The 13,054-nt window shown below is 42.2% G+C and overlaps 1 protein-coding gene across 4 annotated transcripts in view; it reads right to left on the bottom strand.

Moving 5' to 3' along the window:
- LOC122562524 (catechol O-methyltransferase-like) overlaps positions 1-13,054 on the bottom strand; it is a 234,766-nt gene that overhangs the window by 7,663 nt on the left and 214,049 nt on the right. For all 4 annotated transcript variants that reach the window (XM_043715399.1, XM_043715397.1, XM_043715401.1 and 1 more), the window contains exons 3-4: positions 9,961-10,154; positions 5,318-5,449 (exon numbers count right to left, since the gene is read on the bottom strand). In XM_043715399.1, coding sequence (XP_043571334.1) covers positions 5,318-5,449; positions 9,961-10,154 — 326 coding nt within the window. The remainder of the gene's footprint in view (positions 1-5,317; positions 5,450-9,960; positions 10,155-13,054) is intronic.

The raw sequence follows: 13,054 nt of genomic DNA, 5'->3' as shown, positions 1-13,054 counted from the left end.
ATGTCCAGCACATCTTCCTTCCTAACAGGTATCTCTTCTAGCTTACCAGTCCTTTTCACACTCTCCTCTTCTACAATACGGTCCCTCTCGTTCGTAAATACTGAAGAGAAGTACTTGTTCAAGACCTCTCCTATCTCTTCCGACTCAATACACAGTCTCCCACTACTGTCCTTGATCGGACCTACCCTCGTTCTCGTCATTCTCAGGTTTCTCATATACGCATAAAATGCCTTGGGGTTATCCTTGATCCTATCCGCCAACGATTTTTCATGCCCTCTCTTAGCTCTCCTTATCCCTTTCTTCAGGTCCCTTCTGGCTATCCTGTATCCCTCCACTGCTCTGTCTGAATCCTGTTTCCTCAACCTTATGTTAGCCTCCTTCTTCCTCTTTACCAGACATTCAACCTCTTTCGTCAACCAAGGCTCCCTCACACGACCATTTCTTTCCTGCCTGGTAGGTACATACATATCATGGACACGTCGTATCTGCTCTTTGAAAAAGTTCCACATTTCCTCCACATCCTTCCCTGACAGCCTATGCTCCCAACGTATGCTCCTCAAATCCTGCCTTACAGCATCGTAATTTCCCTTCCCCCAATTATAAAATCTACCTTGTTGTGCGCACCTATCTCTCTCCATAACCAAGGTGAAAGTCACAGAATTGTGGTCACCATCACCAAAATGTTCACCCACTAACAAGCCCACCACTTGTCCCGGTTCATTACCGAGTACCAAATCCAATATGGCCTCCTCTCTGGTTGGACAATCTACATACTGCATTAGAAAAGCTTCCTGGACACACTGCACAAACACCGCCCCATCCAATCTACTTGATCTAAAGAGCTTCCAATCAATATTTGGGAAGTTGAAGTCGCCCATGACTACGACCCTGTGGCTTCTGCACCTTTCCAAAATCTGTTTCCAAAACCAGTTTCACAATTTCCAATGAGTGCAAAAGTACTGCAGATATGGAAATCTAAAATAAAAAACAAAACACTGGAAAAGCTCAGCATTTCTAGCAGCATCGGCAGAGGGGGAAACTGATTTTTCTTTAGAATGTTTGAGTTGAATGAGAAATTGTTCAAAGTGAGAATGCGTTCAGGCAGGTAAAGCAGGATGGCAGTGGATGGGGACTGTTCAGCCTTCTCTTCAAGGAACAAGTGGAGAGCCTCTAGCTTGTTCTGATGAAAAATGGATATATAGAGGGATTGATTATCCATGGTGAGGAGCAGCAGCTGGGACTAGGAAACTCAGAAGAATCCCAAATGTGAGTATGAAGAGACAAAGTCAGGGAGGGAAACTAGAATTGAGATATGAAGAAATAATTTGCATAGGGCAGGAGTAGGCTGAACCCATTGGTCTGTCAGGTCCAACAGATTCTGTAGGAATCTAGTTGAACTCAGATTTCTCCAGTTTCCTCATTTCCCCTCCCCCCACCTTGTCTCAGTCAAATCCCTCAAACTCAGCACTGCCTTCCTAACCTGCAATCTTTTTCCTGACCTCTCTGCCGCCACCCCACTCCAGCCTATCACCCTCACCTTGACCTCCCTCCACCTATCGCATTTCCAACGCCCCTCCCCCAAGTCCCTCCTCCCTACCTTTTATCTTAGTCTGCTGGACACACTTTCCTCATTCCTGAAGAAGGGCTTATGCCCAAAACGTCGATTCTCCTGTTCCTTGGATGCTGCCTGACCTGCTGCGCTTTTCCAGCAACACATTTTCAGCTCTGATAAGTTTTTCAAACCCATTCTCCCGCTTTCTCCCTGTAACCCTTGATCCCCTTGATACTCAAGAACCTATCTTAAATATACTCAATGAACTGGCCTCCATGGCCTTCTGTGGCAGTGAATTCCATAGATTCACCACTCTCTGGCTGAAGAAGTTCCTCCTTACCTCCATTCTAAAAAGTCTTCCCTTTACTCTAAAGCTGTACCCTCAGGTCCTTGTCTCTCATACTAATGGAAACATCCTTCCAATATCTACTCTGTCCAGGCCACTCCGTGTTCTGTTTGTTTCAATGAGATGCCCCCTCATCCTCCTAAACTCCATTGTGTATAGACCCAGATGCTTGTGAGTTCATAATTTCTGAAACAATTAAATTGATCATTCGATGTTGCACTTCCAATTTCAGAAGTCACAGAACACCAAGTTAGATTCAACAAATTTGTCTGAAACCACGCTGCTCCAAAAGCTTGTACTTTCAAATAAATCTGTTGGACTATACCATGGTGTTGTGTGACTTCTGACTTTGTCCACCCCAGTCCAAAACTGGCACCTCTATGTCATGATACTCCAATTTGGCATTGGAAACTTTAAACAGTAGTTATCAATTTTGGTGCTGAACAAGTTGATTAAATGCCCTCCTTTTAAGATACATGATACAACTTCTTTGCATCACTGATTACATTTTTTACGCATATTATCTGAGATCACTGCTACTTTACATGAAAACAAGGCTGTAGTATCTATAAGCATGTTTATGTCACATGACCATTTCATGACTTGTGACACTGTATTCTCAGTCTGTTCCTTTGTCTTTCTTTCAGATATGAGTGTCTTTCATTAGTTTTTCATTGAATAGAATCAAATCTCTACAGTGTGGAAACAGGCCTTTTGGGCCAACAAGTCCATACTGACCCTCCAAAGAGTAACCCACCCAGACTGATGCGCCTACATTTAACTCCTGACTAATGCACCCAATCTACAATGTGGACAATTTAGCACAGCCAATTCACCTAACCTGCACGTCTTTAGATTGTGAGAGGAAACCCGCACAGACACTTGGAGAATGTGCAAACTCCACAGACAGTCGCTTGAGGCTGGAATTGAACCCGGGTCCCTGGCGCTGTGAGGCAGCAGTGCTAACCACTGTGTCACCCTTTCCCCTTATCTTTCAAGAGAAGAGGCCATGGAGAGTGCCAAAGAAAAGGCTCTGAAATGAGTATTCCATTTATACACAATCAATCCCATGGAGGAGTCATGGGAATCACAAAACTCTACAGGTGTAAGTAAAAGGAAGCTTGAAGAACATTCCTGTTGGACAAAGTGGAAGTACTGCAATCTGTACATGAAGGAAGTGGAGTGTATTCCTCCCTATTTGATAGCAAGCCAAAAGGTCATCAGTGCTGGGAAGCTTTTATAATTCATTCTGAGGAGGTTGGTGTCGCTAGCTTGGCTGCCATTCCTATTTATCGAGACAGCAGTTAGGAGTCAGCCACGTTGCTGTGATCTGCAGTCACACATAGGTCAGATATGAATGGCGGCAGATTTCTTTCTTTAAAGGAAGCAAATCTTAGCAGGACTTGTACACTTAATGGTAAGGTCCTAGGGAGTGTTGCTGAACAAAGAGAACTTGGAGTGCAGGTTCATAGCTCCTTGAAAGTGGAGTCGCAGGTAGATAGGATAGTGAAGAAGGCGTTTGGTATGCTTTCCTTTATTGGTCAGAGTATTGAGTACAGGAGTTGGGAGGTCATATGCGGCTATACAGGACATTGGTTCGGCCGCTGTTAGAATATTGCGTGCAATTCTGGTCTCCTTCCTATCAGAAAGATGTTGTGAAACTTGAAAGGGTTCAGAAAAGATTTACAAGGATGTTGCCAGGTTTGGAGGATTTGAGCTATAAGGAAAGGCTGAACAGGCTGGGGCTGTTTTCCCTAGAATATCGGAGGCTGAGGGGTGACCTTATAAAGGTTTACAAAATTATGAGGGCCACGGATAGGATAAATAGGCAAAGTCTTTTCCCCGGGGTCGGGAAGTTCAGAACTAGAGGGCACAGGTTTAGGGTGAGAGGGGAAAGATATAAAAGAGACCTAAGGGGCAACTTTTTCCCACACAGAAGGTGGTACGTGTATGGAATGAGCTGCCAGAGGAAGTGGTGGAGGCTGGTACAATTGCAACATTTAAGAGGCATTTGGATGGGTATACCATTAGGAAGGGTTTGAAGGGATATGGGCCAGATGCTGGCAGGTGGGAATAGATTAGGTTGGGATATCTGGTTGGCATTGACGAGTTGGACCGAAGGGTCTATTTCCATGCTGTACATCTCTATGACTCTATAATTCTGGGACTCATTGCTTTAAATCTATGCCCCTTGTTGTTCCTTCTGCTAAGGAGAATAGATCCTTCCTATGCCTGCATCTCACAAATTTGCACATCTTCATTAAATTTTCTCTCAACCATCAACAAATTCAGCTTTGCAGAGAAGTCAACAACAAGGCCACATACATTTAAAATAACCCAAAGGAAGATTTAGAGGGAAGCGAAAACAATGTTTTTTTGAGGGATTGGCACTGAGTATGAAAGGGTGGTAGCAACAGAGTACATTTAAACTTTATTTGGCTATGAAATTGAAATGCCATAACTTACAGGGCTATGGATCAATATCCAAAGAATGGAGTTAGGATGGATATCTTTTTTCAGCTAGCACAGGTGCATCAGACCAAACAGCATCCTTCTTTATTGTAAATTCCTTTAATTAAAAGGAACTATTAGAAGGTAAGTGGGGCATGGAGGTGGGAATAAGTGCAGCTTTAATTATATTTTAGAGTCATTTATATAATACAAAAGGAAAAATAACAATTTCTGCTTCATATTTAAAGCATTTGTATTTTCCTTCCTTTACTACCTGAGTGCAGGGCAATGGAGGAATTTCTTACAGATTTTCTTTCTTTTTTTTAACCACGTCATGGGAAGGTATTATGAATTGACTCAGATGTTCTAGCTATCCCCCTTCCTTTCCCACACAACAGCACAAAAATAGGAAGTAGTCGACATTAATCCATGGCTCCAGAGTTGTGTTTCAGTGGTTCAACTATATATCATCAAAATTAGATTCAATACCATATAAATGTGAAACATGGTTTGGTATAGTACACAGAGGAACTCCAACATTAATTCTGTGCTGACAGTTACTACAACAATATTCTGGTATATCACCATTGTGAACTTCCTTATGCTTCATTTACTTGGCCTATTAACTGATCTCTGGGGAAGTGCAATCTCCTTCTAAATAGTGTAGCCAAAACCATTACTTCAAATAGTTGTATAGTATTAATGAAAGACCAGCAATACCTATGAGGTATTCAATAGTTTTGTAATCTGTTATATCAATGTTCATTCATGTGCTAAATTAAAACAAAATGAACTCCAAATTACTGAAATGCATCAAATATAAATATTCTCTGAGAAAATATCCTCCCATTCCTTGGACAATAAATATGTAGTTGACCATTTTTTTTCAGTTTCTAAGGCTGCTCTGTGTGTGTTTTGAGCTCATGTATTTGCTGAGGTGGGAAAGCAAAGGGAAACCGAGTTCTCACCTCCAAGAGTTGTGTGTCAGGTTGATATCTGCCCTTCCAGTGATCGAGGAAAACAAAATCTAGAGTCTCCACTTCTTGCTTCTTCTTCAGTTGCGGAATAATATTTCCAGACGAACCTTCTAAGATCTCCACCTTAATTGATTGGAGCAGAAAATTCAGTACTGGTTTAAAAAGCAATTCTGGACCTATTAAGACCGAAGGACATAGGAGCAGAAGAAGGCAAATCAAGTCTGTCCCCCCATTCAATGAGATCACCGTTGATCCTATAATTCTCAATTCAACTTTCCTCTATTTTCCCCATAACCCTTGATTTACTTACTTCTTAAAAATTTGTCATCTTCATAAAATTCACCAGGACGTTGGCAGGAATGGAGGGTTTGAGTTATAAAGAAATGCTGGGACATTTTTCACTGGAAGGTAAGAGGCTGAGGGGCGTTCTTATAGACGTTAATAAAATTGTGAAGAGCAAGGGGCTTTTCCCTGGGGTGAGGGACTTCAAGACTAGAGGGCATTTTTTTAAGGGGAGAGGAGAAAATCTTTAAAAAAGGGACAGTTTTTTTTTTACACAGTGGTTCATATGTGGAATGAACTGCCAGAGGAAGTGGTTGATGCAGGTACAGTTAGACTGTTTACAAGATATTTGAATAAGTTCATGAGTAGGAAAGGTTTTGAAGGATCATAGAATCCTTACAGTGTGGAAACAGACCATTTGGCCCAATAAGTCTACACTGACCCTCAGAGTAACCCACCCAGACCCATTTCCCTACCCGATTACTCCACATTTATCCCTGACTAATGCACCTAACCTACATATTCCTGAACACTATGGGCAATGTAGCATGGCCAATTGACCTGGCCTTCACATCTTTGGATTGTGGGAGGAAACCCACACAGACGTGGGGAGAATGTGCAAACTCCACACAGTTGCCAGAGGCTGGCATCGAGCGCGAGTCCCTGGTGCTGTGAGGCAGCAATGTTAACCACTGAGCCACCATGCCAACACTCCATGGGAACATAATGGTGTGTTGAAGTGGGAGGCAAATGGAAGCTTGGGGTCATCTTTGTGGACAGAATGTAGATGTTCCACAAAGTCGTCACCAGCCTGTTTTGTCTCCCCACTGTAGACTGCATTGTGGGGATATGGGCCAAATGCAGGTAAGTTGGACTAGTTTGGTTTGGGAAAATTGTGTGCACAGGATGGATCAAAGGGTCTGTTTCTATACTCTATGACCCAATCAATGTGATAAAGAATTTCACAGATTCATTACTCTCTGAGGAAAGGAGAAGAGGCTGGATCGGCTGGGACCTTTTCCCCTGGAGCATTGGGAGCTGAGGGATGACCTTTATAAAAGAACAAAGAAAATTTACAGCCCAGGAACAGGCCCTTCGGCCCTCCAAGCCTGAGCCGATCCAAGTGTACTGTCTAAACCTGTCGGTCAATTTCTAAGCATCTATATCCCTCTGCTCCCCACCTACTCATGCATCTGTCCAGACGCATCGTAAATGAATCTACCGTGCCTGCCTCTACCACCTCTACTGGCAATGTGTTCCAGACGCCCACCACCCTCTGTGTGCAGTAAACTTTCTACCTCTCACCTTGAAAGCGTGACCTCTTGTTATGGAATCCTTCACCCTGGGAAAAAGCTTGTCTCTATCCACCCTGTCTATACCCTTCATGATTTTGTAAATCTCAATCATGTCCCCCCTCAATCTCCTTTTTTCTAATGAAAATAAACCTAACCTACTCAACCTCTCTTCATAGCTAGCACCTGCCATAACAGGCAACATCCTCGTAAACCTTCTCTGCACCCTCTCCAAAGCGTCCACATCCTTTTGGTAATGTGGCGACCAGAACTGTACACAGTATTCCAAATGCAGCCGAACCAACGTCCTGTACAATTTTAACATGACCTGCCAGCTCTTATACTCAACACCCTGTCCAATGAAGGCAAGCATACTATATGCTTTCTTGACCACTCTATCCACCTGTGCAGCAACCTTCAGGGTACAATGGACCTGCACTCCCAGATCTCTCTGCCTATCAACTTTTCCCAAGGCTCTTCCGTTCATTGTATAATTTGATCTAGAATTAGTCTTGCCTAAATGCATCACCTCTCATTTGTCAGGATTGAAATCCATCTGCCACTTTTCTGCCCAACTCTCCAGTCTATCTATATCCTCCTATATTCTTTGACAGTCCCTTATGCTTCCTGCTGCTACTCCAATTTTCGTGTCACTGAGGTTTATAAAAATCATGAGGGGCTTGGATAAGGTGAATAGCCAAGGTCTTTTTTCCAAGGGTAGGGGAGTCCAAAACCAGAGGGCGTAGATTTAAGGTGAGAGGGGAAAGATTTAAAGGGGACTCGAGGGGCAACCTTTTCACAAAAGGTGATGCATGTATAGAATGAGCTGCCAGAGGAAGTGGTAGAGGCTAGTACAATTACAGCATTTGAAAGACATTTGGATAAGTATGTGAATAGGAAAGGTTTAGAGTGATATGGACCAAATGCAGGCAAATGAGACTAGTTTGGGAAACCTGGTTGGCATGGACAGGTTGGACCGAAGAGTCAGTTTCCATGCTGCATGACCATTGCTGGCCGAGTGCTACAGCAAGTACAATAGATTTGTTCCAGAGATTAGAGGTTGAATAAATGGGCCGTATATTCCTAGGCGTTTAGAAGATTGAAAGATAATTCCATTGGAATGTATAAGATTCTGAAGAGGTTTACATTATGCACATTAAGAGATTGTTGCCCTGGCTGGGGAATCAGAATTAAAGGGCACAGTGTCAAGATTAGTACCAATTATTTAGAACTGAAATGAGGATAAACTCAGAATTGTGAATCTTTGGAAATCTCTACTTCGGTACTTTGTGGATGTGTCATCATTTCAATATGTTCAAGCCAGAGATTGGCAGATGTTTGACCTAAGGAGTTGTTGATGGTTTGGGGGGGGGGGGGAGGAGGGGTGTGGGGGGTGCTGCACAGGAAAGTGGAGTTGAGCCCTGAGACCAGTTGTGACTGTATCAAATTGCAGAAAAGCTCCATGGTCTTACATTGCTCATTTTTCTTAGGTTCTTAAACCATATCTTCAATACCACAGTGCCTACATGTCTTACTGAAAACAATAATTTTCATTGGCTATAATCAAGATTCATGGAGCTAGTCCTTCCACAGTACCATCTGGACTGCTGCACCCACTCCAATTTGCCTATAGAAGCAACAGATCTACATCAGATGCCATATCACTTGCCTATCAGGCCTCCCTAGAACATCTTGACACCAAGAACAGCTACATAAGGATCCTATTCATTGACTACAGTTCAGCCTTCAACACTACTATCCCCTCGAGACTGATCACTAAACTTAGTGATCTCAGTCTAAGCCACACTCTCTGCAGCTGGATCCTTAGTTTCCTGACCCACAGGTCACAATCAGTGAAGATTAGGGACAATATTTCATCCTCCCTATAACTCAACACTGGAGCCCCAACGGGTGTGTACTTAGCCCCCTACTGTACTCAGTGTATGCCCATGACTGTGTCGCCAAATACCAGACTAATGCCATTTACAAGTTCGCCGATGACACCACTATCAGATGGCCAATGAAACAGACTACAGACGGGTGGTGGAAGACCTGGAAAATGGTGCACTGAGAACAACCTAGCTCTCAATGCTGATAAAACCAAGGAACTCATTATTGATTTTCGGTGGATGTTACTCATGCCCCCTACACATTAACAGCACAGAGGTGGAACGAGTGGAGAGTGTCAAGCTCCTGGAAGTGGTCATCAACAACAAGCTTTCTTGGACTCTTCACGTGGATGCATTGGTTACAAAAGCCCAATAAAGTCTCCTCTTCCTCAGGCAGCTGAGGAAATTTGGCATGAAGGCGAATACCCTTGCCAACTTTTATAGGTGCGTCATTGAGAGCATTCTGGGTGGATGTATCACTACCTGGTATGGCAACTGTACCATTCAAGATCGGAGACTGTTACAGAGACTGGTGAACTCTGCCTGGACAATCACAAAGACCAACCTCCCAACTATAGAATCCATCAACCAGGCCCCCTGTCAAGGAAATGTCGCCAGCATTCTCAAAGATCCATCCCACTCTGGCAATGTTTTTCTACAACTTCTACCATCGGGAAGAAGGTACAGAAGCCTGAACACATGCACCAGCTGTTTCAAAACAGTTTCTACCCTACTGTTAATAGAATGCTGAATGGACTCACAAACTCTTAACATTCGCCTGCTCCTATGTTTTTGTTTTTGTTTTTGCTGCTGTTTACCTATTATCTACTTATCTATGCTGTGTAACTCTGTGATCGCAAGACAAAGCTTTTCACTGTGCTTTGGTACATGTGACAATAAATTCAATTCAATTCAATACACAGTTTAATAGGACTATTGACTGTAATGAGTTTTGGGGGGTCTTGAGAGGAAAAATCTAAATCTAAACACAGATCTTTTTATTTAAAAGTTCTTCTGATCATTGAGTAGTATTTTTCAATTCTTCAAGGATATCTGATTTAAACAATATTTACTTTGCAAAAATTAGGTAATTCTATCAAATACTACATAAATAGAGATGGAGTTTGTATGAAATCATTGAATTATACCATGTTGCTTTGAGATCTTTTACCTTGTCCTCAACTCCAGCAAAACGGAAGATCTGCTTTGCAATGCTTGCATTGGTTGGATTGAACTCGATGGTCAGTAAACGAGCACCATGTTTGAGCACACAGACCATGCGCAGAGCCGAGTAACCACAGTATGTCCCCAGCTCCAGCACAGATAATGGGTTTGTCTCTTTTACAACTTTGTCCAAGATTACACCTGCATATAAATGTGGTATGGAGTTAAAACCCAAAGTTCATTTGGCCAGGCAGTCAGTCACATGTATCCTCCACAAAAGCAAATAGTTCTAATCACATTTATCCAATCTGTGCCCATTTGTCTTCAACCCTTTGCCTTAATGCAGGTATCAAATTAAAAGGTAAAGAGGGGGTAGCAAATGCAACTTCCTGCCATTTTGGGAAAAAGACATGAATGGTACTAAGCCAAAATACTTGGAAAGTTGGTGCAGGCACAACGCGCTAAATGGAGGGGTAATGCCTTTGGAGATGTCGAGGTGTCATTATTCTTATGAGTTCAAAACCAGTAATTTGATTGTAAACAATAATTTTCAATCTTTAATCTTCAATCAAAGTCCATATTGGACACTTTTTTGAGCAGATGGAATTAGATAATGGCCCACAAGCAGGGACCCTTGGTTGAATTCTCATCAAAGTCAGCCCAGTCCAAGAGCACTAAAACCAACTGTGGCTCCCATTATCATCATCCTGAAGAATTTCCAATTCCCAGTTCACTTTCCCACCAAGCCTGGGCCCTTCCCTCCCTGTATAAGTTAGATTAATAGTGAAGTGGATGCAAGATTTTCACCTTTGCAAACTAGTCTTCTGAAAACTCTTAATAGGTCTCTTAGTGAGATAATTTTTGCTTAAGATTGCCTCAGGAACAAGTAACAATACAGACTTATATTGCTGTACTTTATCCTTGCTCACTAACATATATTTATTGCAAATAATTTAATCTTATTTACAAATGCTGACTTGCAAAATTAATCATGGATCCATGATTAATTTAGAAAATCATTTTTCAAAGTATTTTGTCATCCAAAGATTAATATGATCACAGAACAATCAGTTTTTTATACATTGAAGATGATCTTCAATGTCGCTCGATTCAGCCTACCCAGTAGATAGTTACCATGGTAACAGACGGGAACATTGAACTCAACTCAACGTTTCAGTTAAAGTACATTGTCTTCTTGTATGGTTCATTTATCATGGATCCCATTTATTATTTAAGGCATGCACCCCACACAGATTTTATCTCTGAATCCAAAACAACTTGGCAGCTCACTGAATCAGCATGCCTGAAAAGCTAAACTGCTTTGACCAAGAAAGGTCACACTGTTTGCACACCAAAACAAAACTATCCTGAAATCTGGCATTTAAAGGGGCTTTTCATCAGAATTGCAGCTGTGATTATTTGAATGAGCTAAAATCGAGGAATCAAAGTTTGGTCTTTTTGATTGTGGTAATGTATCCAATTTTGTTGCAGCTTATTTATTTTGCAGTTCTGGTAAGGACCATGATACATCAAGTACAGCAGACACTTTATTAACCAGCACCTACACTTAATGGTAAGGTATGGGAGTGTTGCTGAAAAAACAAACCTTGGGGTGCAGGTTCACAGTTCCTGGAAAGTGGAGTTGTGGGTAAACAGGGTAGTGAAGAAGGCATTTGGTACATTTACCTTTATTGGACAGTGCATTGAGAATAAGAGTTGGGAGATCATTTTGCAGCTGCATTGGAGATTTCTTAGGCCACTTTTGAATATTGCATTCAATTCTGATCTCCTTGCTTTAGGAAAGATGTTGTGAAAAACTTGAAAGGGTCATGGAAAGATTTACAAGGATGTTTCCAGGGTTTGAGCTCTAGGGAGAGGCTGAAGAGACTGGGGCTATTTTCCCTGGAGTATCAAAGGCTGAGGGGTAATTTTACAGAGGTTTATAAAATCTTGAGCATGGCTAGGGTGAATAGTCAAGGTCTTTTTCTTCCAGGAACCTGAGGGGCAACTTTTTCACGCACAGGCTGGTGCATATATGGAATGAGTTGCCAGAGGAAATGGTGGAGGCTGGTACAATTATAACATTTAAAGGCATCTGGAATGGGTACATGAATAGGAAGGGTTTAGAGGGATATAGGTCAAATGCTGGCAAATGGAACTAAAGTAATTTAGGATATCTGGTTGGCATGGATGAGTTGGACCAAAGGGTCTTTTTGCGTGCTGTACATCTTCACAACCTGTGGGACCAGGAGAGTAAAGGTTGATCAAATGTCCCAGTTGTAGTAATAGAATGTAATGCAGGGGCTATACACATCACTGTTATACTTCATTTATAGTATAAATCGTTTAAATAATACAATGTTGCCTTAAGTAAAACTTACCAGCAGAGAACATTCTCACTTGCACTCTCAACTGACCACCTGGACATTACAGAGATTGCACTAATATAGTAAACTTCCAATTCTTAAGTTGTTTAATTTTTGCCAATTTAAGGAGAGTGCAAGTTCATAAGATGATGGGTAAAATAAAGTTTGCTGTAATATTGTGCCATAAAGAGAATGCAAAAATAAAATCATTCACAGTGCCATCAGATAACTTTGCTTCGTTGGCCTTGAATGGTGTCCACATGTGTTTTCTTCTGAAGAGCACATTGGAGAATTCTTACAGTTTTGAAGAGATCACTCTTAAGTATTCTTTCCTTCAAGCAAAATATTTAATAGCTTTTGAACAGTTTGGTAATGTCTAAAGACCCCACCACCAGGGATATATTTCCCTCCCCACCCCTTTCCGCCTTCCGCAAAGACCGTTCCCTCCGTGACTACCTGGTCAGGTCCACGCTCCTCCGAAAATCCACCCTCCCATCCTGGCACCCTCCCCTGCCACCGCAGAAATTGCAAAGCCTGTGCCCACACCTCCTCCCTCACCTCCATCCGAGGCCCTAAAGGAGCCTTCCACATCCATCAAAGTTTTACCTGCACATCCACTAATATAATTTTTTGTATCCGTTGCTCCCGATGAGGTCTCCTCTACATTGGGCAGACCGGACGCCTCCTAGCAGAGCGCTTTAGGGAACATCTCCGGGACACCCGCACCAATCAACC

Source organism: Chiloscyllium plagiosum, chromosome 25 (genome assembly GCF_004010195.1).
Source record: "Chiloscyllium plagiosum isolate BGI_BamShark_2017 chromosome 25, ASM401019v2, whole genome shotgun sequence".
NCBI lineage: Eukaryota > Metazoa > Chordata > Chondrichthyes > Orectolobiformes > Hemiscylliidae > Chiloscyllium > Chiloscyllium plagiosum.
Note: the sequence above shows the minus strand (reverse complement) of the source record. Positions and strands in the feature narration are given on the sequence as shown.